Source organism: Lissotriton vulgaris, chromosome 8, assembly GCF_964263255.1.
Source record: "Lissotriton vulgaris chromosome 8, aLisVul1.2, whole genome shotgun sequence".
NCBI lineage: Eukaryota > Metazoa > Chordata > Amphibia > Caudata > Salamandridae > Lissotriton > Lissotriton vulgaris.
This window is the reverse complement of record NC_141696.1, coordinates 340,429,039-340,456,048: the sequence shown is the minus strand read 5'-3', so window position 1 is coordinate 340,456,048 and position 27,010 is coordinate 340,429,039. Positions and strand designations below refer to the sequence as shown.

General features: G+C 45.0%; 1 protein-coding gene across 1 annotated transcript in view; it reads right to left on the bottom strand.

The window, feature by feature from the left end:
- The window catches only part of DIPK2B (divergent protein kinase domain 2B), a 328,076-nt gene that overhangs the window by 224,724 nt on the left and 76,342 nt on the right, over positions 1–27,010 (bottom strand). The window contains exon 2 of the mRNA XM_086934102.1: positions 19,221–19,485. Within this exon, the coding sequence (XP_086790228.1) occupies positions 19,221–19,485 (265 nt within the window). The remainder of the gene's footprint in view (positions 1–19,220; positions 19,486–27,010) is intronic.

The window sequence follows — 27,010 nt, the reverse complement described above, 5'->3', positions numbered from 1 at the left end:
ATGTATTCAGCCATCCTGGAGCGGAGACCAAGTACATAGTCCACAATGTCTAGTTTAGGCTTTTTGAGAGGTAACTCCCATCCTTCCTTCACCAAACTCAATGGACCCCTCACAGGGTGGCCAAACAAAAGTTCAAAAGGGCTGTAGCCAACCCCCTTCTGTGGGACCTCTCTGTAAGCAAAGAGCAAGCAGGGTAAAAGGATGTCCCATTTCCGCCTGAGCTTCTCTGGTAAACCTTTTATCATTCCCTTCAGGGTCTTGTTGAACCTTTCAACAAGCCCATTGCACTGTGGATGGTAGGGTGTGGTAAACTTATAGTTTACTCCACACTCTTTCCACATTGCTTTTAAGTATCCAGACATAAAGTTGGTACCTCTGTCTGAAAGAACCTCCTTTGGAAAGCCCACTCTTGAGAAAACTGCAATGAGGGCTTTTGCCACCACAGGAGCTGTGGTGGTCCTCAGGGGAATTGCCTCTGGGTACCTGGTGGCATGATCCACTACCACCAGTATAAATCTGTGCCCAGATGCTGTTGGAGGATCCATGGGACCCACAATGTCTATTCCAACTCTTTCAAAGGGTACCCCCACCACAGGTAGTGGTATCAGGGGGGCCTTTGTTGTGCCACCTGACTTACCACTGGCTTGGCAAGTGACACAGGAGCGACAAAACTCCTTGACATTTTCTGACATGTGAGGCCAGTGAAAGTGTGGAACAAGCCTGTCCCAAGTCTTATTCTGGCCTAGGTGTCCTGCAAGGGGAATATCATGGGCCAAGGTAAGAAGGAAACCCCTAAACTTCAAAGGTATTACCAACCTCCTGGTTGTGCCAGGCTTGGGGTCTCTAGCCTCTGAATAAAGGAGTCCTTCATCCCAATACACTCTATGGGTACCTTGAGCATTCCCTGCAGCCTCAGCAGCAGCTTGCTGTCTGAGGGGTTCAAGTGAAGGGCAATCTAATTGGGCCTGCCCCAGGTCTGCCCTTGAGGGGCCCCCTGTCCCCAGAAACTCAACCTGGTCAGGTTCAAGCTCCTCTGAGACAGTCTCCTCTTGGACTGCAGAATCAGTTTCCTGTGAAACTTGATCCTCAACCTGGGGCAAGTGGGAAGGCACAGCCTTAACCCTCTTGCTCCTTCTCTTGGGTTGTGGTTGGTCTATTGTTTCAAGATCCACCACTGGTTCAGGAAGGCACTTCTTAGCCTGAGACCTTGTCACTGCAAGGACATGAGCTGAAATCCCTAGCATTTCTGCATGAGTCCTGTACTCCACTTCTGACCAAACTGAGCTTTCAAGATCATTGCCTAACAGACAGTCTACTGGGAGGTCTGCACTCACAACAACTTTCTTTAGGCCATCTACCCCTCCCCAGGAGAAGTTCACAACAGCCACACTATGGGAAGTAGTGGAGTTGCTTGCATTGGTCACTAGGTAACTTTCACCTAGTACAATCTGACCAGGGTCCACAAAGTCAGGTGTCACCATAGTGACACTGGCACAAGTGTCCCTGTAGGCCTGAGCCAGTTTCTCATTGATTAAGGGAGTATGCCTATATTTGCCCAGGTTACTGGGGCTTACTGCAGTGGTCAAAGATAAGTCCACATCATATAGGAGAACTGCCTGTGTGGGGATTCTGACTAGGCCAGATTCCACCTCAGTACCCAGGGTCAACCCTACTAAACCCTTTGGCTGTGTACCACCACTGCTAACTGTACTAGGGGGTGCAGGTGCTTTAGGAGCTGCAGTGGTGGGGACTGGATTTTTCTTAGTGCATTCACTGCCCCAGTGTGAAACTGATTTGCAGGTATTACACCAAGGTTTCTTTGGGCCATCATTCTTCTTTTTCTTGTTTCCATTTTGGGAACCCCCCTCCTTATTGCTAGTTTGGGGGCCTGAAGACTTCTGGTCCTTTTCTTTATCGTTCTGATTCCCACCCTTCTGGTCTGTTTTCTTCTGGTCACCTTGGTTCTGGTTTTTCGGCTTAATCCTTGTTCTGACCCATTTGTCTGCCTTCTTTCCCAATTCTTGGGGAGAGGTCAAATCAGAGTCTACAAGGTATTGATGCAACAGCTGGTTCTGACAGTTATTAAGGATCTGCTCTCTCATCATAAGATTGTACAATCCTGTATAGTCTGAAACTTTACTTCCCTGCAGCCAACCCTCCAGAGCCTTAGTGGCACAATCAACAAAATCAGTCCAGTCCTGAGTCTGTGCTTTTTGGGTGTCTCTGAACAACAACCTGTATTGCTCAGTGGTTAGGCCAAACCCTTCAATAAGAGCACTCTTCAGGACAGAGTAGTTTTTGGCATCCTCAGGTCTAACAGTGAGGAGCCTGTCCCTCCCTTTCTCAGAAAAGGAGTACCATAAAATTGCTGCCCACTGATCCTTAGGGACCTGCTGTACCATGCAGGCCCTCTCAAGAGCAGTCATCCATTTGTGGATGTCATCCCCTTCCTTGTAGGGGGGCACAATTTTTGTCAGGTTTCTATTGTCATAGGCCCTGTCTTTTTCTTTAGGAACTTTGCTGCCACCAGTGGCATCTAAGCCACACAATTTTCTTTCTCTTGCTAAAGCAAGTTTAGCTTGAGCCAAGGCTACCTCTTCCCTTTCTATTTGGAGTTGGACAGCCCTCATCCTGGCCCTATGCTCTTTTCTCTGGGAGGGAGTCATCCCTCTTTGAGATTCTCTTGAGGCACTAGAAAGATGAGAGTCCCCTAATTGAGATCTCACCCTCCTGTTATCTGGGAGAATTTGGTTATGAGATCTAGAGTGGTGCTGGCCCTCTCCATTCCCATGTAGGTCCAGGTTGGCCTGGTTAAGCCTGGCAACCTGTACCTGGTTTCCCCTCTGATCCTGATCTTCAGGCTCTTCTAAATCTGAGCCTTCCTCTTCCTCTTCCTCTTCCTCTTCCTCTTCCTCTTCCTCCTCCTCTTCTTCGTCTAGAAGATTCTCATTCTCAGGGGAGTGTATCCCTTCACCTGATTCTAAGGGAGCCTGACTCACCTTATCTAAGTCATCCTTTTCTAGGAGAGCTACCAGGGAAGGAATGGTAGGGCCTCTGCCCTTTTTTTAGCCCCCTGGCTGTGCACAAGGCACTCAGGTCTTTGTGGCTAAGGTTGTCATATCTGGATGTTGTCCCTATAGGATCAACTATTACAGGAGCAGAGCCTGAGGCTCTACCTGTATCAGACATGACTGCTAGTGAGGTGTAAGTGATGCACTTACCTACACTGAGTGTTTTCCTACTGTACCTTGCTAGTGAGTTGTAGTCAGGGTGTGCTAATCCCTTTAATCTACAACTACTAAGTTCAGTAGAACTTAATATGCTAAGCTTTTGATTTATATGTACCTAAGGTACTTGATGTGATCTTTCAATTTGATGTAAAGATTGCAATGGTAAAACAAACAGCAAGCTCAAATCCGCACCGCTGCACACCAATGTGAGAAGTTGGCCTGATATGTAGTGTTTCCAATTCTGGAACCACTTGGTATCAGTCCAAACAAACCCCAAAGATGTCTGGTTGTAAGTCAACCTTGTTAGACAAGCTATCCTAGTGGTACCATGGACTAAGCAGCCTTAAAGGCTTAACTTAAGAGGTCGTGTTAAGCGAGCTGTTTTACCACATACAATCCTGTAATCAAATGAAAGGACACCACACAAGTATATATTATAAAAATATATGTATTTATTACTAAATTACTCCCCAGTACTCTTTATGAGGAAAGGGGCACAAGCGTTAAATCAAAAGCACAGTAAAACATATAAAGTTGCACAATTTTGGATAAGGGCCGGTGGCCACTTAAACCATAGACTAAAAAAGTGGTATAAGAGATACCAATCGAACAGTGGTTAGGCCTAGGGCCTAGAGATTCGCTGGGAGCAGTCAGGACTAGCAATGCTGAAGTCGGGAGTAGCCCACAGGAGACGGGTGCAGCACGGAAAGTGCGGCTCACCCCAATGCAATGTCAATGGTGCGTAAAAGTTACATAAAGTGAGTTAAAAGATACTTCCGCTGAACCTAGAGGAACAAAACTTTAGACACAGACCCTAGAGGTGTGTACCAGCGTGGGAACACCGGCGTTGCAATGTTACCTCACCCACAGGCCGTGGGTGCACAGGGTCGAAGTGGCGTCGGGTTTTGACATGCAGGCTCTTGGTGCTTGAAGCTGTTGCAGCTGCAGGCGATGTGAAGCAGAAGTGTCCGGTGCGATCCAAGGGTGGATCGGAGTAGAAAAGTACCTGAAAGCAGAGGGGACAGAGTCTGGGTCACTCAGCAGTGACCAGGGTGGAACCAGGACGGAACCAGGCAATGTCGGGCGCAATCAGGTGGCTGTCGATAGGCTTCTCTCCGCTGTCACGTGGGCCCTGGGGCATCTGCGACGTCCAGGAGCGGGCCACGATCTGTCCCACGTAGGCTCTCGCCGTCAGCACCGTCGGCTTCAAGATTGCAGCAAACAGCACTTGGCAAAAGCAATCCACGCGGAACCGGGAGATTGCTTATCACTCAAACCAGGAGGGTCAGGGTGGGGGCTCCTTTTCACAGGAGCTGGTGCAGATCTGGAGCAACCAGAAAAGCAAGTCGTATTTCGGTTTTCGTCGGCACAGGGGCCACAAGCCAGCTGGCAAGTGACCGGGCCAACGCGTCGAGCCGCCACAAGCAGAAGGGCCCCACGCAGCACTCGTCGAGTGTGGAGGGGGTAGCTTTAGTGCAAGTGTAGCTCGGGGTAAAGGCTTCTCAAACCCCGGTGTACAGCTTCGAGGGTCACTCGTGGGCTGCACGGTCAGCATCTCGTGGCCTTTTCAAGATGGCGTGCCCCACGCTTCCGGTCGCCTCCACCGGTCTCAGCTCTGCAGGGACTGTGGATCGGGCTGGGAAAAGGCAGGCAAGCTTGATCTCGTCGATCTCTGTCGCTCGAGTTCCGGCGGGAACTGCAACAAAGCAAGGGTCGAGGGCTGGATGGTGCCTGTTTGCACAGGGTGGTCACTCCTTGACCACAAGGGAGATTCTTCAGTCTTCTGCGTTGAGTAGAAAGTCGAAGGGTCCAGAATTCGTTTCTTATGTTTCTTCAGGATGATCTGAGTTGCATTGGCACTGCTCCCACTCTTATTCGAATCTGGTGGGCTGGACATCCTGCTAGGTCCCCTCCTATGGGTGGAACCCAGGAAGGGGGTGGTTACACCCCTTTCTTTTGATCCAGGCCGCGCTGGGACAGGGGCTGGGAGGCCCCAGAACCGGTTTGGCCGGATTATGCAAGGGGCAGCCTTGTGCTCCCCAGGCAGTGTCTGGTTTCTTTGAAACCTCCCTACAACAATCCACTATCTCCTGTCTGGGGTGGTTTAACACCGCCCTGCGACAGGAAACCCTTTGTCCAGGCCACCATTTGCTGAGTTTCGGTCAGCAGCAGGAGGCCAGACCCGTGTCTGTGGCAGGGGCATCCATTTTGTGGATCTGAGGCTCATTTTAAATCAACCGCGTTTCAGTAAAGTAACATGTCTTTTCCCTCTAGAAGGGTGGAATGCTACCCCCGTCGCCAGAACTGGCGAGGGGGTAGTATTCGAATTCGTATGACACCTTACACGACATGTTTTGATAAAGCCAAACCAAAGTTGCTATATAACCGCGAGGATTATAAGGCGCTTAAGAGTATATGGTATGGCCTTATCCCGGATCAGCTTAGGGAGTTGTTCCCGACAGCTGCAGACAGGCTCAGCTCATGCCAGAGCTCCATCTCACATAAAACCACGCACTCTGCCTCCAGGATTGATGAGGCCTTCCATAGGAGTGGCTTACAGGCTATATATGTGTCCAGATATAGGTTTAGATATAGGTATACTATATCTAAGCAAGGGGTGATTACACCCACTTGCCCAAGCTGAGTGATCAGCCAGTTGTGTCACTTTAAGAACCAGCCAGGGGTGGCAAAAGCTATGCTTTAGCCCCTGGTAGGCCTTGGTGGCACCTATGCCCTGAGCACCTATAGTGCATAGTACAGGGGCTGACAAGGAGTCCATTTCCAATTGTGGTATGTACCTATAGCACATGTATTATAAATTTAGAGAGAGAACAGCAGGCTGGGGGTCTGATTAGCAGGCCCACAGCCTCAGTAAGTCAAAAACCAGTGAAGCAAAAAGCAAAAATTGGGGTGACCATAGGATAGCAGACCCTACTCTCCTACAAGGGCAGTCCTGGCTCAGGTAGCTGATAGGAAATTTCCTCCCCCTACTCTCTATTCTATGAGGGCTCAGGTCAGTGAAAAGAAATCTCCGCCACCTACTCTCTATTCTATGAGGGCTCAGGGCAGTGAAAGGAAATCTCCCCCCCTACTCTCTATTCAGTGCAGGTCCCATTCAGCCCAGCCCTGACCCATCAGACCGATGGAGCCAAGGCCCTCTCAAGCCCCCTGTCACTCACAAACCAGACATGGATTACACAAACCTAGCAGAGACAACTAGATGGTTAGGCAAGAAAATGTTAATAACAACAAAAAGGGGGGGTCCAAGGGAATATTTAACGACCAACCTATGCTGCAACCCTTATGACTATGTAACTACCAACTAACTAGTAGCAAGGGGTCGAACAAAAAGAAGGATGTGTGTCTGTGGGCAAAACAAAATGACTGTGACAGTTTAGGTAGCGAAATCAGTCACTGGGTACTCTCTTGATGCCTAGAGATATCCCCATCCGAATCCCGACCTGTACCGCCCTACATCATTTGGGAACCAGTAACATAGAAAATGGGAGAACATACCCAATGGAGGATTTGGCCAGATTAGCCGAATCTACTATCTAAGTCCCAATGTATGTATGATATTGAATCGGTATCAGGTGGTAACTGAGTAGCAGTGCTAAATAGTGAAAATCAAAAAGTGTTGAAAGTGATAAGGTATAAAATTGGGTAAGCAGGAGGAAAATTATTTTAATAGGCACCTCCCTTTCCCTAACAATAAAAACAGTGCAAAAGGTAGTGTTAACAAATAACTACCCAGATGTAAGTAATGGTCGACATGTTTCTGCAGTTTACCCTGGGCCCATAGGTCACCTACTGCTTCATCTGGACCTAATATGCTACTACTAAGTGTTGTGAAAAAACATAAAGGTGAAATAACAAAATAGTTGTCACCTGAAATTCTCCTGTTTGCAAATTCCCGCAGTGTAACAAATTGACAGACACACAAACATAGACAAAGAGAAAAGATATATACATATCATTAGTGATGTCTTTATATCATCATGTGCCTGCTGGTTTAGTTTGAAGAGTCAGGAATGTAAAATGCAAGTTATCATGTTACCTACAATAGGTATATCATGAGAGCGATGTCTCTGAGGTATAAGGAAAGTCAAACTTTTCACTCACCCAATTTGTAGGAGAATGTAGCCCCACCTCACCTGGCCACAGCGCAGGTAAAACGGAGCACCGCTCTATATAGGCAAAACAAAGGGAAAAAGAAGTCAGAGGAGGTACTAGGAGGCTGAGATTAAGATCACTATTAGCCTATACTAGGCTGATATTTTGCAAAAATGGTTTAACCTTTGCGGGGTAATCAGGCTATACTCGCTACTCCCGCCATTCAATCTACCCATAATCTGAGGAAAGGATTCCTATGGTGCATTGATAATGTCTATCATGCCACATTGACTTAGCCAACACCCTCGCGGCTAGAGGAGGCTCCAGTTATGGCACCTCCAGCTCTGATGGCGGTTCCAGTGACTCCGACTCATCTAACCAGGGGAGCATCCAGACGAAGTTCAGGGGTAGAGGAAACAACAGGAGAAATTGGAGTGGCTATGGACAACAATTTTCTCAACCGCAAGGACCCCCTTGGTGGCAACCTTCACCGTGGGGGCCTCCACCGTACCCTCCCATGATGGGACCTTATGGCCCACAGCAACCTTTTCAAAACTACGATCAACAGCCTTTTTTAGGGTCTGGCCAGAGAACACGAGGCTGCCAACGAAAACCACAACAAGGCCCGGTTTGCTGGAACCTACCCCCCAGACCATGGATCTGAGGAGCGGGAAGAAAATCGTACAGGACCAAGCTGGGACATTGACAGGGCCAAAACTATAATTAATCTCAGCTCTCACCAGCTCACAGATATGGAAGAACGGGTTCTTAAGAAGGGCTTGGGATTCGTCTCTACTAATAGAGGCAACCCTTTTATTGCCCAGATAGAAATGGGCAAGTTTTTTAGAAAAATCAGACTCCATTACCTATTTGCTAACAAGAACCAATCCCCGGGGGAGAGCCAAAGCAGAGATGAGAACACAGGTCTGAAACACCCTTCAACCTTTAACCCCACCACAGTGGGCCTGCCGGCAAAAGTGCTCACCTTTGAGGAAGCTGTGGACCATGATCTGAGAGAACTGTTCCGCCATGAGCAAAGACCTTTCAACAATTTATCGCGAAAGGAACAAGAAGCAGTCAGAGATTTGGCCAGCAACCAATCCGTTATTATGAAACCTGAGGATAAAGGCGGCGCAATAGTGTTACTTGATTCAGACACCTATCGGGATGAATGCCTCCGTCAATTAAATGACACCAGGGCGTATCGCAAATTAACTGTAGACCCTACAGAAAGACTCACCAGAGAAATTAGCCAGATTGTGGAGGAAGCCCTTAGTGAGGTTTGGATTACATCTAAGGAAGGACAATACTTGTGCATTGCGAACCCCAGGACACCTTATTTTTACCAGCTCCCCAAGGTACATAAGACACAACGCCCGCCCCCTGGTCGCCCTATCATCTCGGGGATAGGTTCCTTATTGGAAGTAACATGATTGTAGGTAACATGATAACTTGCATTATACATTCCTGACTCTTCAAACTAAACCAGCAGGCACATGATGTCACAGTCATTTTGTTTTGCCCACAGACACACATCCTTCTTTTTGTTCGACCCCTTGCTACTAGGCAAGAAAATACCTACTTTCTAAACGTGGTATTTTCAAAAACAGAATGTAAAAATCACTCTCACTAAAATGTGTATTTTAACATTCTGATTTCAGGCATACTAAACTAGAATTTCTACCTTGTTCCCTGGGTCAGTTAGGATTATAAGATGTTATAATCAAACTGCCCATTCTGGTCTATGGGAATAAGTAGCCTTGCAATAGTGAAAAACTAAATTGGCTGTAATTCACTATCAGGACATGCCACACACGTCAGGGCATCTCCTACCTTTTACATACAATGCACCCTGCCCATGGGGGTACCTTGGCCTACCTTAGGGGTGACTAATATGTAGAAACAGGAAGGTTTAGGGACTGGCAAGTGTGTGCATTTGCCACGTCAACATGGCAGTCCCAGACTGCACACAGGCTCTGCAATGGCAAGCCTGGGCCATATTTTACAAGCTGCTTCTGAGGGTGGCACAACCAGTGCTGCAAACCCACCAGCAACATTTGATTTACAGGCCCTGGGCACACATGGTGCACTGTACTAGGACAGCGACGGCTCGTGGAGGGAGTTACGGTGGGGCAGGAGGGTGGGGAGGGGGAGGGGCATGGTGGAGGTTGCTAAAAATCGGCATATGGATAATTGCAGGTAAGTAAACAATGTAATTAATAAAACGAATTTCGTAGTGCGCCTTGCATCGCAAAATGCAATGCAGTTCGAGCTACGAAATTCGTTTTATTAATTTAATTGTTTACTTACCTGCAATTATCCATATGCCGGTTTTTAGCAACCTCCACCCTGCCCCTCCCCCTCCCCACCCTCCTGCCCCACCGTAACTCCCTCCACGAACCGTCGCTGTACTAGGATCTGCCAAGTAAATCAAATAGTCAATCATGGACTCACTAATCCATTACAACAATTTACAAAAGAGAGCATATGCACTTTAGCACTGATCAGCAGTGGTAAAGTGCCCAGAGTCATAAAACCAACAAAAACAGGTCAGAAAAAATACAGGAGGAAGGCAAAAAGTTCAAGGATGACCCTGCAAAAAGGGCCAAGTCCAACAGTTTTGAAGTGTATTTTCATTTATTTAGTGCTTATTGCCCCAGAGAAGGCATTGAAGAACTTTATATTGAGTGGCATGCGACTATGGAATCCAAGGTTAGTTGTTAACTCCTTCGCCGCAGGGGTAATTCCCCCAAGGCGCGGGGGCATGGCGCAGCGGTGCTCGTGACAAGCTCAGCTTGTCATGAGTCACAGTAGAGCTGTGCTCATGACGAGCTAGGCTCGTAACAGCCCCGCCCACTGATTATTTCTCCTGCACAGTAGGGGAATCAATCGCGTGTGGGCGCGCCGCGACAGTTATGACGAGTCCAGCTTGTCATGAGCACAGCCCCATTGTGCCTCATGACGAGCTGGGCTCGTCATGATCATGGAAGGGGTTAATATTGTGGTTTTTGGCTGGTGGGTATAGCCTTGTATTCTCAGGAGATACCCATCGTTTTTTACCACTGTGTATTTGTGGTGGTATCGGAAGGAATTAGATTTGATTGTTTTCAGGAGTATTTTAGGTCATACAAATGATTTTTGGGCCGAATACCAAGAGTAGACAAGGATCAGGGTATTGATAAATTGCAGGCCCCAGTATTTCCAGTTTGTGTGGTCTGTGAGAAGGGATGTGGGCAGCTCACCCAAGTACACATGGAAAAGTAGATCAGAGGCATGCAGTTCTATGTACATGCTGAAGAAGGACGTGCAGTTTTGAAGAGGAGTCGTATAAAGAGAGAAGGTCATGGAGAGGATGGTAGATATGTCATAGCTATCATCAAAATCAGTGTTATTTTCTGCTGTGTTTATGCTATTCATTGGATGTTGTGTATGGAGTTTCACGCAGTCTTGAGCCAGTGGTGGTGAGAAACGACCATTGTTGAGTGTTCAATTGTAGTGTTACTTACACATATGATTGTACAGATTCTAGGTGAGAAGAAGCTCTGTCGGCAGATAAGACGGATTGTGATCTTGCATGTATATTGATACGTTTTCCAGAGCTTTTCCCATAGTTTTGACAAAGGTTTTGGTTGCAGCAGGCAAAATGATTCTGCTGTTTACTTGTTTAGTCTATGAGTTTTCTGTGTGCATAATTTAAGTGAGACGTTCTTTACTTGATGGCAGCATGATGCCCGTTCATGCTTCGTACATGGTGTAAAAAATGATCTAGGACCCTTTAATTTGAGTCTTGATGGGAAGCGCCATGCGGAGCAGAGTGAATGACTTTCAGCCTAACAAATGCTGACCCCAAAGAAATTCCCTGAATGGACAGCTCATGGAGCTGAGCGTTGACTGATTAGACAAAGCAGTAATCGAGGGGCATATTTACAAGGAGAGTACTGAAGCGCGCGTTAAGCCAAGATTGCTAACCCTGTGCTCCGACAGTTTCAAAACGCAGGGATGTGTTGTATTTACAAAAATGCAGTGCACCCTGTGTTTTCTTTAGAGATGGCACTAAATTTAGCTCCCTAGCGCCAGTACCGGCACCCTTAGTGTAAGGGTGCCTACGTTGCAGGGAATGATTATTCATGTTCAGGAAGGAGTCCCTTTTGTACATAAACAATTAATAATGGTGATTGGTAGCTTTCCTTTCTGCACATAAACAATTAATAATGGCGATTTGTAGCTTCTATGTGTGCTGCAGAATGCAGCACATATAGAAGCTTGCAAACGTCATTTTTTTTAATGATTGTTTATGTGCAGGAAGGGACACCTTCCTGCACATGAACAATCACTAATTGCGATTTGCTGTTTCTATGTGTGCTGCAGAATGCAGCACTGATAAAAACAGCAAAAAACGAGGAGAAATTATTAACTTCTCCTTGTTGTGCCTGTTTATTTGGCGCTGCCCCATATTTACGCCACCCTTGTAAATAGGGAGCAGTCAAAAAGCAATGGGTGCTGCGGTGGAAAGCCCACAGCAACTCCCATTGCTCTCCCCTTTGTCACAGCGGACTGCTGCAGTATGGGACATATTTGCATGGTGGCATTAAGCCACGTTAAGTGGTTTAACGTCACCTCGTCAATATGGAGCAGGGCACTGAGCCACAGGAACGTCGTTAAAAGTGACGCTCGTGTGGTGCAATACCCTTGTAAATATGCCCCTGAGTTTTAATCCCTTTCCATCCTCCTGAGTAGGTAAATTGAGTACCATAATTAGGTAATAATTAAATCTGTTAATTGCAGCACTTAGAAAGGACAGAAGTGCAGTGTGAAGCACTATATAAAGCGTGTTAGTATTTTTATGTTAAACGATAGTGATTGGCTGATGTTTAGTTTGCAGAAGAGGGTAATAGTGCTGCAGCTTCTCTTTTTGCACTCCTCCATGTAGCAATATAGATATACTTTTATCAGACAATCCAACAACACTGTTAATGGTATTAGGAATTAATTAGTCGTCTCAGCCAGTGGACATATGTTTAACAAACAAAGTTGCTCCCGACCTGGCTGGATTACTGAGAAAGTCATCGAGAAGTTCAACGTCTTTAATACGGAGAATGTTTTTTCTAAATTAAAGAGGCAATGGATAGTTACACTATTGGGTATAATTAGTTTTACTCATCTCAGCATCATTTATATGAAGAATTCTTGGAGAAATGGTATTAAAATGGGCCTTTTTTCGTGCCCCTGGCAAGAGAAGATGGCGCTGCGTGATGTAGTGCTTAACTTGTAAAAGAAAGAGTGTTTGACCCAGGGCTCTGCACAGAAGCCTGTGGTTGGTGAATTGAAAGCCGACGCGCCAAACTCCAAGGCCAGTAGTCACACATCCACCCAGGCCTCTTTAATCCACTACCAGAAACTCCTTGTTAGTTTATCTCACTTTTGCAGGTTCCTGCTTTCTGCCTTCATGAGGGTTTTTGCGTCCTTCTTTTACTATGTCTTTCCGATTGAAATATTTTTCCCTCTCTTCTGCTTGGCGAACGGTTCAATGAGGAAAAGTGGCGGTCCCCAAAAATGAGTGGGAACCACCGGCTACCACTGGCTCAAATTAAGCACTGGATGATGTCACGCTGACCTCATTGTTTATTTATTCTGAGTTCCTTCTTATGACTTGGGACACCAGGGGTGAGAGACTGGTGCAGCGGAGGTGGCAGCAGCACATGACACCGGCAGTAAAAGAAACTGACATTTAGGAAAGAGCTGAGGGATGCGATGTACTGACAAGGGTTTGGACACAACAAGGGAAGGCAAATGGAGGAGACCCGTGCTACCACCTAGTGAAACAGCATAGAAACATGGAAAAGGAAAATAGGTCTAGATGTAGAAGGTTTTTTTTTTCATTTGCAAATGACCCGATTACATTTGAAAACGAAAAAAGGCATTTTTCGATTTACAAATGCCCAATTTGCGATTCGGTATTAGGAAGGGGCATGCTTAGGGAGTCTCTTCCCAATACCGAATCACAGTGGTATCTGTGAATGTTTTAGACCCCAGTGTTGAATTTAAAAAACACAAACAGTGCTTTATTGGAAAGCAATCACAGCCATGGGGGTCTTCTGAACCCAGCAGGCCACCATCCCTGTAATGTTTGTGATTCCCAATGGATCGCCAACCGAGACCTACCTCATGAATATTATTATGGTAGGTTAATTTGCGACCCACTGGGAATCGCAAAAGGTGTCAAAGACACATTTGCAATGACCAAATATCGAATCGCAAAAATGTACCATTTGATAATCGCAAACCTTTACCAGCGTACATCTCATACCCATAGTGCCCTAACGTCAGCTAATTAAAGGATACACTCATCCATTCAATGGAAAGGGTGAAACCTACATTTTCCAACAGTGGGTCACACACAATAATACGAAGGAAAGCCATTAAAACAGGAGCAGGAAAATGGAACTGTCAAGACAGCGATCCTGTCATGTGCATGGCGCAGGCCCGAAGCATATTAAAGAATATTGTAGCACTGGTTATCATGCTGTCGGAAGTGGGACCATGACCACTTCTGTGTTTAAAGTGACAGCATCAGTCTAAGCTCTTTTGACCCAAACAATGCAGAAAATGCAATGCAGACTCTAATGAATTCAATTAACAGTATATTTTATACTTAAATTGTGGCATCATGATTCAGATGTCCAGGTACATGCACAGCAGCAGCTAATAGCAGCACTGCCAGACAAGCAACATCGTTTCCTGCACGTTCAATGATCCACTGGAGGGTATCTACTGCTGGCACACTTTATGGCACATACAGTCACCCCCTTTCTCCCAGGTGCCATACCTGGTCGCTATAATGAATGATATGAGAGAGGGAAGAGACATACCCAACACGAGCCTATCTCACAGTACCAAATAGGAGATTGCTGTAGGGAGGGGGGTTTAGGTGGAGGCAGGGGTTGGGTACTCACAACTCTCATCACACCCTCACTTTCTCACCATCCTCATCTTTGCTGCCAAGGAGCAATGGATTCAAAAATGGATGGGAAAGACAGAAGTTATGGATATCTTTTTGAATCCTGTGAATGCTCTGATCCTGTTGTGTGGCTTCATTGGTGGAGCCAGCCACCATTTTATGGGGGATTGGTCGTAAAGGGACAACATGGTGAGGGTGTAAAGTGATTAACAATTCCCCAATAGTCTTTCTTCATACAAACTAAAGTTAAAATATGAATATGTAAACACAATCTAATCCAGTATTTATTTTAAACATAGGGCCCTATTCAGAAACTGCATTTTGTAGTATGTAAGTAGTACTACTCACATACTACATAATACTATTCACTAACTGACTGTTGGAGAACTCTGTCTCCACCTCTCCTGCCTTTTTTGTGTAGAGATCTTAGCCACAGGGGCAGAGTTTTCTTCACTCGTAAGTTTACGGTATAGTCGCAAATGTGTGTGGGACAATGAGGAGAGGCTGGAAAATGTGAAATGCTTATGACAAAATAGGAGGGGTTGAGGGAAAAAGTGAGGTGGGGTTTAGAGAGTGATTACTATAAGTACCCATGCACAAAAGAGTAGGCCCATTGGAATTCACAAATTACACTTCTAAAGTTACTACAGCTCTAAGACAACACAGTAGTAAATGTTCTCCAACCCTGCCTTCGACTACGTCAAGCACCATACATTGCGACTCACAAGTATTGCAACACACTTCCTTAGGAAATAATGGAGGGACAGACCCAAAATAATACTCCATCAGAAATATTGTTAAGTAAAATATGTATAGTAAATAAACACATCAGCAAAAAACATTAAACAAACAAGGTGATAGCACATACAATTTAAGAGTACAAGATTTGTAATTTTTACTAAAACTTGAACAAAGGGAGGATCAAGGACTTTTTGATGCAGATGGGATGATGTCCATGCAAGTTATTCATCTGTTCATTCTGAAAAAGCATTTTCTTCTCAAGATCCACAAAATATAAGCAAACCTCCAGAAAGACCAATCATATTATCAAAATGCTCTTCATTTGAAAACACCTCAAAATACATTCATCATTTTCTGTCATCATTGGTCAAAGATATTCCATCATATTTTTAAGATGTCAGTGACTCGCTCAAACACTTGCAAAATCTTCAGTGAAATGCAAATTATAGTTTAATCACAATGTACTTGACAACCCTGTACACCAGCCTAAATCACCAAGATGATTTACATGCTAAAAATTATTTCCTTCACAACCGTTACATACAATTTCATGAGCATAATTAAATACGATTAGAAAATTATTGGTTTGTTCCTTACAGACAACATATTTCTCTTCTAGGAAGAGTTTTACAGACAGAAATGCGGGACTCTGTGGTATTTTCCTTCTCCCCTAGTTATGTGAATTTATTGAGACAGTGGTGGGAGAAGGCGATAGCCAGGAGTGATGAACATTCAAAATTTGTAGACACAATCATGCGGCTGGAATTCTAAGATGATTATTTCATCAAATGGTACAACACCCAAAAGGAGTTTATAGAATGTATAAACAAACTCACTGAACATGTCCTTGACATATTGAGAAAAGTACAAGGGTAATCTTTCTTGATGCAGAAATCTTCAAAGAATAGATGATTGAAACCACTTTATACAGAAAGCTGATAATGGCAAACAATATACTTGAAGTGTCCATCTGCCTCATTTGAAGTACAGTATTGCCTATGGGGAATTTCTGAGAAACAGAAATAATTGTTGCACTGAGAAAGAATGTGAAAGACAAAGAAAAGAAATCATAATCAAGTTTAAATCCACAGGATGCTATCAAGAGAGTCTGTACAAAAGCGATGCTGTAGAACAGAACATAACTTTTCAATGAATGTGGAAGTAGTGAGTCCCAAAGAAACACAGAAAAAACAGAATCAATTAGAATGATAACTACCTATTCATGTGAATTATGTCAAATCAGAAATATACTCTAAAAATTCTGGCCAATCCAAAATAGTGCTGGACACAAACGTGAGACAATTGGACAAACAGCTACAATAACATTTGGGAGAGTAGGAAGTCCCAAACATCAAAGACAGCCTGGTACACAGCCATCACAACGTAGGGAACATCACACTCATGGTTGCAACAACTGGGTTTCAGGAATGTAACATGTCTAAGGCATGCTAAATTGGACAGAACATGAAAGAATTCAAAATCGCACCATGACAAACCAGACAAACCACGTCCAGATAGACTTGCATAAGCAAATTTGTAATATAGGTTATCAAATGCCCTTTTGGAACAATGTACATTGGCAGTACCTCTTGTAAATTAATAAAATGATACTAGAACACATCTAAGCACGACAGAAGAAGTAGTTTCTGTTGTGACCAATCATGACAGAAGCTACTTCCTGGCTAACCATATGCAAAGTGTACATAACGGAAATTGGAAATCCATGACATATTATTTGATCAATCACATCAAGAAAAACATATTTAGGAAATATCAAAAGTTACATTAGCTAGAGTCAAAATACATTATCTTGATGAACAGTAAGAGTCCAATTGGGTTCAATAACAATGAAGAGCTGTACATACATTTGGATGAAAAACTTAAATCTCCAACCACAACAAATATCACTGTACATCACTTAGTTACAGATTAGAAGATCACAGATTATGAAATACAATGATTAGAAGAAAGAATCAGATAATTCTAATAATTATTTATTCAACACCCACTGGAGGATTTCAACACATGTACAAAAACTCAACTAACTTGATTATACAAATAAATATCAACGAAGACCATTGTTTATTATAAGGAGACACAATAGGCTCCGCAATCAACTAGAAAACAGTCATGAGTCTTGAAAATCATACAAGTATTTTGATGTATCAATATAGCAACAGAGCCTGGCTCGCTGAAATGTACCAACCTGTATTACCTCTTTCCTTGATTAAAATTGATGCATGTAACTAAATATGAAAGATGGCAATCAGAAAAAGATAACTTGGATATTCAACAATAATAAGCAATGCATTCTTATGTTTAATAGACACTACAGATCCTATCAAGCAATAAAAAAGTTGAATTAAAATGATAAATCGCATTTAACATTTTATGAACTAAAGGAAGAAACTTTATATACAGGCGAGGGCACTAATTCACAAACTTATCAGCAGTGGTTGTCTGGGAATATATATATAACCAGAACACAATAATGGAGAAGAGACTCTTATTAACACAAGAGATATGTTCACAGACATTGTGTCGAAACACATGGGGGGCATATTATCAAGAAACAGCGTTAAAATTATCGCCGCTTTAGCGACAGGAAACTGCGGATTTGAGAAAACCAATCACCCACGGAGTGTGGACAGCGTTCTTTTAAGGCTTTTTTCACAAGCAACCCCAGACTAGTTTCTCCCTACATGGGGCTCATTAGTAGAGTGTAGCTTGAGTCCTGTGGCACAACGAGCATGGGACCCATGTCTGTGCAAACCTGTCACACATAGAGCATCAGCTACAACAGCGCAAAGGTGATGGATGGTTTGCTTGAATCCATCTCAGCCACTGGGAATCACTCTCTGTGCCAAAGGACGTAAGCTACACCTTAATTACGAGCCTCAAATAGAGAGAAGACATTCAGGGGTTGCTTTTGGTCCCATTCTTGAGGGGGCCCCGCCTGGCAGTTCGGGATGGACTGTCCCCATGAATAGCAGAGCTGCTACTGATTTGCATAATGCATGCCTTTGTCTAGAGAGGCATGGCGGCCAAAACCAATAGACTAGAATGCAACCTGAGGGATTGCCAGTGGCTGAGATTCATTCAAGCCTTAATTAATCTGTTGCAGCTGAATCTTATTCTGGCAGTTCAAACCAAATTTGAAGATGAGACCAGTCCACTTCAGCTCAATGGCATGTTATGTTCAAGTTGTTGGGCTAACATTTCTGTGCTACATTCCTTGTTAGCAACTTTAGCTGTGACAAGTTGAGCATTGTGTACATAGAGTTAGATAGCCTTTTTGAGAGAAGCATGAGTGGTCAATTTTAAAAAAGAGACAAAGGTAAAATAATAGGGACATGTTACAATGTGACTAATACTGAAAATGTAAACATACTATTTTTCATCCGGTAGGCACAGCAAACCAGTTGGAATCACATATTCACATAATCTGTGCCTTAATGAGTTAGGCATTCAATTTAAATTAGCATTGCTTTTTTTTTTAAAGAGTTTTATATAGCGTAAACTAGACCCGAATCGGGTATGAGAGCGCTTTACATAGCACCAGTTACGTTACATGAGGACACACATTCATTTTTGTTAGGCACGGGGAGATTAGCTAGCTCATTTCTCACCAATATGGTGTGCTTCTTGGCTTTGATTGATGAAGCCTGGATGAAAGGTGTGCTTGAAATAACACCTAGAACCTCTTATTCATTTTTTTATGTTTGGTGATGATAGTACTCACTTTATCCATTTGTATTGCCTATTGTAGATAAAAACACATCCCACAATTCCTTAGGAGTTAGAGCTTATTAAGGGTCTTGGAACCAATTGGGTGAAATTCTCGCCTAACTAGCATTAGAATACATCAATCAATAGGTGAAAGTTTACTAGTTGACTCCTTCAAACTTTAAGGAAATACATAAAATTGATACACATCATTGTTAATACCTTTTAATCTAGTTGAGCATGAAGCTCAATCTGACAATTATGCAACCGATGAAGACTATATGAAATATTTATAATAATTAAAACACATATGTCCTTGGAATGGCATGACTCTACCCCAGCTATGTTACATGATTTTATACCTCATGACAATTGTCTCACATTTATAGGGGAACGTGAAATAAAGCATGCAAAATGGAATGTAATATTATGTGTTATCAAAGAGCACTAACCTGAACTAAGTCTGGCGAGAGACGCTTTGCTAGGGACCACTTCTGGAACCGCTCCGTCTTCATTAGGACTTGCTCGATGCTGCAGGATTTCACTTTTGAAATTGAAGCACATATTCTCTTGTCTGACAGATCATGCTGGTGTTTGGTCATGAGCCTGGAGATCTCCACCTGCCTCCAGCTCTCTGAATCATCAGTGTAGTTGCCAGTGTAACTTTGAAGGTAGTCAGAAGGAAGCTTTAAACGAGGGGATAGCCAATTTTCAAACCTACAAAGTGAATGATAATATAGGTCACACTTGATTTCACCCAATGATATCTACCAGACCATCCAGACTTTATAAGGGACGATTTGAACATACTAGAAAGCTTTTAATGTATCAGTAAAATAACTAAGGCATGTAAGAAATTGGGCTGTTGGTTGACTGGGGTGTAAACACTGATCAAGCAGCAACCACAATCCTTGTAAGAATAAGAAACAAGCAAATCCCAAAAATTAATCTGTGCTCACCCTCTTGGTAAGTTGGCACTGAGCAGTCAGTTTTAACTTACAGGCAATGTCTAAAATATTTGTCCAACACTGCAGCAAAACAGTGAAACCCCACCAGAAATGGAGCCCACACAGATTTAGAAAAGTGGAGTCAATTTAGTAAATAAAACAAGACCAAAAATGAAAAAAATCCAATTAGTAGATCTGGAGATATCGAATTTTATTTATATTGAAATATAGTGTCAAAAGCACACTATTAGGGATAGCTGGTTGCACTGTACCCGCACAAAGTCACAAGTTCAGGCCGATCGTGATGGAGCACAGGCCAGGTACAGCTACCGATTTAAATCCGGTCAACAGAGTTTCTTAAATCCTAGTTGTAGAGCATAGCGTAGATCCGGGGCAAAGGTGTGCCACACAGCCGAAGCAATGCGCCAGTCTCGTGATGCAGGGAGGCTGAGGTGCAAGGTCCTGTTGCCTCATTGTTGAGGATCCCATTGATGGTGATTGCAATGCTAAGTCTGGTGTCGGGGATGCTGAGTGCAGCCTGGGATGCGTCAGTTCCAAGGAACTGCGAGGCTGCGATGTGGAGTCCGGTGTCGTCAATGTGCCTGGCGTCAGTGAGAGATGCACAAACCTGGACTGTGGGTGCCCTGCACGGTCAGGTGATGCGTCAGTTCTGTAGTGGGCAGTGGGGATGTTTGTGATGGGCCCAATCAGTGGCGTCACTAGGGTTGGTGTCACCCAGTGCGGGTAACTCATGGTGTCACCCCCTCACGACTTAACCCATGAATCCATCATTGACCTCCTCCGAGTCCGCCAGTGCCAAATAAGGGGCCCATACAGAATGGTTTCAGTGCTAACTCCCACATTGCCCCATCCCTTGTCACCCCCAGTCCCCACCTCTCATTTGCCCCTATTCCCTCAAGGTCCGGGACCTGACAGTGGATTTTTATAAGACATTGGAATTTTAACTGATTATAGGCTCAGCTCTTACAGTCTAGGATCTTGTAAGCTTTGGCCATAAACATCAAACTTATCCCCTCAGGTTATTTATACATGCCTTAAAGTCTCAGGGAATAGACAGCAGAGCTACCCTTTAGCTTATTCACACCTTAAAGGCACGGGGGTGGGGGGGGGGGGAGAAGAGGAACTCTATCCCTCATGTTACACAGCTTTTAGTCTTACAGGCTAAACCCTTAAATAGCAGGGCTGCCACTTAGGCTATGCTATTTTACAGCTAGAGCACACAGACAGCAGAGCTATCCCTCATCTTCATAGAGCCTTTACAGGCTCAGAATACTTACTTGTAACAGGTAGAGCCAAAGATAGGAGTATAACTTCCACAGAATACACAGATACCACTTGCTAAGACCGTAAACAGAAGCGTCATGCCTCAGGCGCTACAGACCACGCAAACTCAGGACTGATACCTTACAGGTATCGCATGTCATCATCAGGCGCTACAAACCATACAGGCTCGGGACAGATACCAACCACTATCACACAGGTATTGCACGTCATCACTCAGGCGATACAGACTATACATGCCCAGGACTCGGACCATACAGTCATTGCACAGGTCATACAGGCCAAAGCTACAGGCAGAAGAGGTACGATTCCCGTGGCACGGTCCAGCGGCGTAATGAAAATTGTGTGCCCCCACCAAAGTAAGTAGAGGTAGGAGCCGCGCCCTGGACCCAGTCAGGAGCTCTTAGCCTCTTAGACCTGATGCCCGCCACCGGTACTCAGTGCCAGGGGGCCCCCTGGAGCTCGCCCCCCCCCCCCCCCCAAACCCCACTGCTAGGGCTGCCAGGGTTATTGTTACACCCCGGCACAGTCCTCACTAATGTTTGAAAGACATGCAGCGTCAATCTTGATTTTTCTCATTATCTCAATTCGCACACTGTTTTCACATTCGTGCTTCAAAGGCTGATAACTGCGTCAGAGCAAAATATATATATAACAAACACACTCTTTCGACTTGTGGTCTGTTCATCAAGAGGACTGTCTGGAACTAAACACCTGTTAGACCTTGGTCTTGGCGCTCGCACACAGACACGTCCAAGTGGAATCTACAGGTTCATTCAGAGCACACACATACACAGCTCTGCCGGTGCACCTCAATCCCTGACCGTAGCACATTCATTTGCTCCAATAACGCAACATGCGCGCAGCTCTGATAGTACAGTTCTATCAAGCTCCGCAGAGCATATTGCTCTCATTAGTGAACGGTGCACAGTGAGAGCTGGGCGGGTAGGGCCAGGGTGCAGAGGTGAGTAAGAGTGATTGGGTGAGAGGGCCTGAGAGCTGGGAGGGCCAGGGTGCAAAGGTGGGTGAGAGGGATCGGCGGAGAGGGCCTGAGAGCTGGGAGGGACAGGGTGCAAAGGTGGGTGAGAGTGATCGGGGCGAGGGCGAGGAATGCGGGATGTCAGAGCCGAGCTGCCTGGGGAAGGATGATGGATTGGAGGGTGATGCCCAGCCTGGGTAGGGAGTGGAGATACTATACTCCCCAGTGCCTCACCTGCTGCCGGTGCTGAGTTTTCATCCAGCAGTGCGTGCATGCTGAGACTTCAAACCGAAACTAAAAGTCCCAGAATAGAAAGAGCTGTTTGGTTTAAAAGCCAAGACGGACGGATGGCGCCAGAGGACACACAGACCCGCCTGGAAGCTCTGACTCCCGCCCTGCAGGCTCCTCCACGCAGCCGGTGCATGGCCCACTGAACGCACCTCTAGGCGCGGGGCCAGAGGCCCGGGGAGGCTGCAGGTTCGAAGGAGGCTCTGGTAGGTTGTGTGCGGGCTGCCCGGAGGCAGCAGGTGAAGGCGTTCTCTCTTGCACATAGCTCTCCCAGTGCACCTCAACCAATATCCGCAGTGCCTACAGCCCTTTTACCGCTCGTGAGTCCCACCCGCAGTGCCTACAGCTCTTTTACCGCTAGTGAGTCCCACCCATTGTAGTGGACGTAATCAGAGGCACTCACAGTAGATAAGTGAAAGGGAAGTTAAGTTTATTATGATAAATGGAAGGAAAAGGCTCACAGGGAAAGAAGGCAGGGCAATATGGTTTTCTCAGTGACAGAGGCCGGCAAGTGTACATCTCCGTCCTCCGTGACCCTAGTCTCTGAGCAGTGGCTGTCTGCTACAGCCACAGAGGAGTCGCGCTCCGCCCTGCCCCCACCCCACCCCACCCCACTTCCTTACCTGCTGGCGCTGGTGATGATGGGCGAAGAAACATGGCAGTGCTTACATTTTACGCACGTGTAGTGGTGGGCGTGGGCAATGAAAACAGTGGGTCCGGGAGCAGCCACGTCACGTGAGTGACGTTTCCAACGTCGCTGACGTGCGGACACTGACATCGTATTCTAGCTAAAATGTAATTGGACAATAGCACTGCAGAGAGACGTAGAATCGATGGTGTCACCCCATGTGAATGGTGTCACCCGGTGCGGTCCGCACCCCCCCGCACCCCCCTAGTGACGCCACTGGGCCCAATCCAACCAGCAGCAGCAATGTAGCGGTTCTGCTTGGAGACGTGCCGCTCAGCTGAGAAGATGCATCAGTTTTGATTGAGGATAGGCCGCTCAGCAAAGAAGATGTGTCAGTTCCTCTGGCTAGCAGAATAGGCCCACTTCAAAGGGTCAGGGACTGGGGTGGTACCACATGGCAGGGCAGGCTCACAGATGGCAGAGTCCAGATGCAGGTGCAAGATGGTTAAAAGCCTGTTATGTATCTGAGGTTTCCAATCAGAATGCCAGTCAACTAGCCCTTGGAGTCACTCTGGGTTTAGGATATTCAGATCCAGTTCTTCTCACCCAGACAAGAGGACAGCAGGCAGCAGGTCAGCACAGCAAAGGAGGAGTCCATCTGAGCTTGTGGTTTTCAGTCTTGCTTAAAGAGTTGACATTTGAATAACAAATGAGAAAATGTTTACTAGCCTGTCTTTCTCTAGATTTTCTGATCTGTGATATTCATGTTTAAATATTGTTTGAAGGCGTCAGCACCTTTAAGACAAACTTGGTAATCTGAAGATATTAACAGGCATAAGATATCGTGCTTATACACAAGTCAGTTAAAAAATATTTTTGATTTGTAGAAGTAAACACAAACAAGCATCTTTCTCGTAGTGTCTTTGAACCCAGGTACAGATTAGTGGAAGCAGCCAAAGCACCAAGATAGAAAGTTGACCTGCATTATCATTAAGTTATATAAGAGCATATCGTACAAGTGGTAGGCATGATGGTTTTGCCTACAATTGATTCATAAAAGTGTTTAGGATGCTTTACCTGTCGCCTGTGGATTTGGGAAACATTCCTTAACCAAGGCAATGCAGGCAGACAAGCAGTATAAATTGCCTGCAGCTGGTTGCTTCAGAATATGCGCTGTTATTAGGAGTTCTAAAATAGATGATGGCCACAGGACACAGTGCACTGCTTATACCATGTATACCAAACATGGATTATGATGGTAGATAGCTGTGCATTATTGTGGTCTTTCCCACTAAAATAAGACAGGAACTCCAACGCAGGCTTCACACTTGAGCAACCTTTAATTGCACCTCATCCATCACAAAGTGCTGGTCCAACTGCCAACACTTGAATCTCAAACCCCTCTTAGTCACTGTAAGGGAATGCTCTGCTCACCAAGGAATTTCTTCAGAAAACCCTTATGTTAAACCATACTTCTCCTTCTCTAACAAAAACTTATAATCTATAAAATTAACTATAAAATCATGACATGACTCCAAAAACATATTAGTTGATCAAAGTTACAAGTCACCTGCATAATCTTTTATGAACATTGGTGCCGTACACATTCTTACACTCCTTCCTCTTGCAGGAAAATGGGGCATATTATCAACGGGTAGCGGTAAATATCACAAATCGCGCTTAGAGCAAATTTGATTATCGCCGTCTATCGCTATTTTATATCACCGTGTTAACAGCGTATTAACAACGCTCTGCTAACAGGCGATGTACAAACCAGCAATAGACGCGATAATCCTCATTAGCATGTGAAATCCAGCGATGATTTCACGCGCTAATGAAAAGCTTGATAATAGGGGAGTGTGGACATAACCAGACGATCCACCACCCATACAAAACATGGCTTAGTCAACTTTCAAGCAGGCATAAAAATACGGCGATGACCACAGTTTGTGCTGCCTTTTTAATCGCTTCGCGGTTCCTGGGCTGCATCGTAAATACTGCGATGTTGTGTTAGCGACATCTTTCATGTTGTTTCTTGGCAGGAATGCTTACTTTGCATCTAATTAGCGATGTATATCGCTAGGATGCAAAGCGTCACCGAAACGGCAGCTAACATGCGCTAATGCATGTTAGCTCCGCCTTGATGATAGTGCGATAAAAAAATTGCCGCTTTTTCAGCGCTTTGTGCTGAAAAAGCATTGTTATGTCCCTTGATAATATGCCTCTTAGTTGTAAATCCCCATGAACACACGCAGTCCCATCATTTGAAGTGTGTCCATCTACAGAACCACCACCACTTTGGCAGTCCGTAACAACATGTTGTTGACGAAGCATCGCAACATAACTCTTGTTCCAAATCCTTCCATCATCTGGCTTAATGGCATTTTGAACCTCTTCAACATTCTCCTCTCCCTGGAGAATTTGGACCATGGTTGACACCTACCACATTCCCCAGGGACACATTTTTATATGCTACACATTTCCTTTTATCAAAATACTCTTTTGATGTTTTAATTATACAAGCCTCCACTAGTCAAATTCTATTAAACTTCAAAAATTTTCCTCATCCCATCCATTTTGAATTGAACTTTGAGTTTGCAGTTCTTTCTTTGAAAAGCTCAAATGATGTTTTCCCAATAGTGGCATGAGGGACATGCAATACACTGCAATTCTGTCCCACAAAACCATTCTCCAATCCAGATTGTTGGCACTAGCACAATGTATGCTCTCTTTTAAAGTGTTACTCATATTCTTGACAGCACCACTGGCTTCTGGATGATACACCAAACTTCTTTTATGCACGGTTTTACAGTCTTTAAAATAACACTCCATTTTTACGGAACAAAAAGGAGGACCATTGTCTGATAAAATGGAGTTGGGAGAGCTTTCCCTCTTGAATATTTCTTCCAAAAATGTTATCATGCTGGTAGTGGAAATAGCACAAACCCATGCAACTTCAATTCAAGCTAAATATAGATCCATTATTACGATGATATATGGGGTATGTTGCTCACCATGTAATGGTCCCATGATATTGATGGCAATCTCAACCCAGGGGAAAAACTACAGCCCAATCTTTCTGCTTCCATTCCCAGCAAAGGTACTAGAAAAAATCATCAGCAATCTACTCATGTCACACCTGGAGCTGACACAACTATTCAACGTCTCCCAATCAGTTTCCGCAGCAATCACAACACCAAAACCTCCCTGATCGCAGCCACCGACGACATCAGAACACTCCTCAACCAGGAGAAACAGCACCTTTGATCATCCTTGACCTCTTGGCAGTCTTCTACACCGTATCCCACCACACATTGATCGAAAGGATCCACCACATTGGCATCTAAGGGGACTAAGGGGACGCACTCAGATGGATCATCTACTTCCTCACTGGAAGAACCCAGAGGAGCCGCCTTCCAAATTTCACCTCTGAACCTAAGGAAAACACCAACAGTGTACCCCAGGGCTCATCCCTCAGCCCCACGCTCTTCAACCCATATATAACCCCCTTGCTAACGTCATCAGATCCCACGGTCTCAACATAATATCCTACGCAGATGACCCCAACCCATCTCACTCACTGACGTCCCCACCACCACCAGAACCATCTTCCACAGATGCAGGACAAACATCGCCGAATGGATGAAGAACAACTGCCTGCAGTTGAACACAGACAAGACGGAAGTATTGATCGCTGGCAACAGCAGCAACACATGGAGCAACTCCTGGTGGCCATCAGGCCTAGGACCCACACCCACTCCGTCCAACCACTCCAGAAACCTTGGAATCATCATTGACAACAAGCTCACCATGAAATCACAGATCAACATCTTCTCCTCCGCCTGCTTCCTCACTCTGCACATGCTACATAAAGTCTTCAAGTGGCTATCCTTACACACAAGACTCACCGTGACACAAGCCCTCATCAACAGGTAACTGGACTATGGCAATGCCCTCTACATAGGAATCACTGCAACCTTCTACAGAGACTTCAGATCATACAGAATGTCAGAGCCAGACTCATTCTCAACCTTTACTGACATACCCACATCACACCCAACCACAGGAAACTCCACTGGCTCCCTGTGTAGAAGAGAT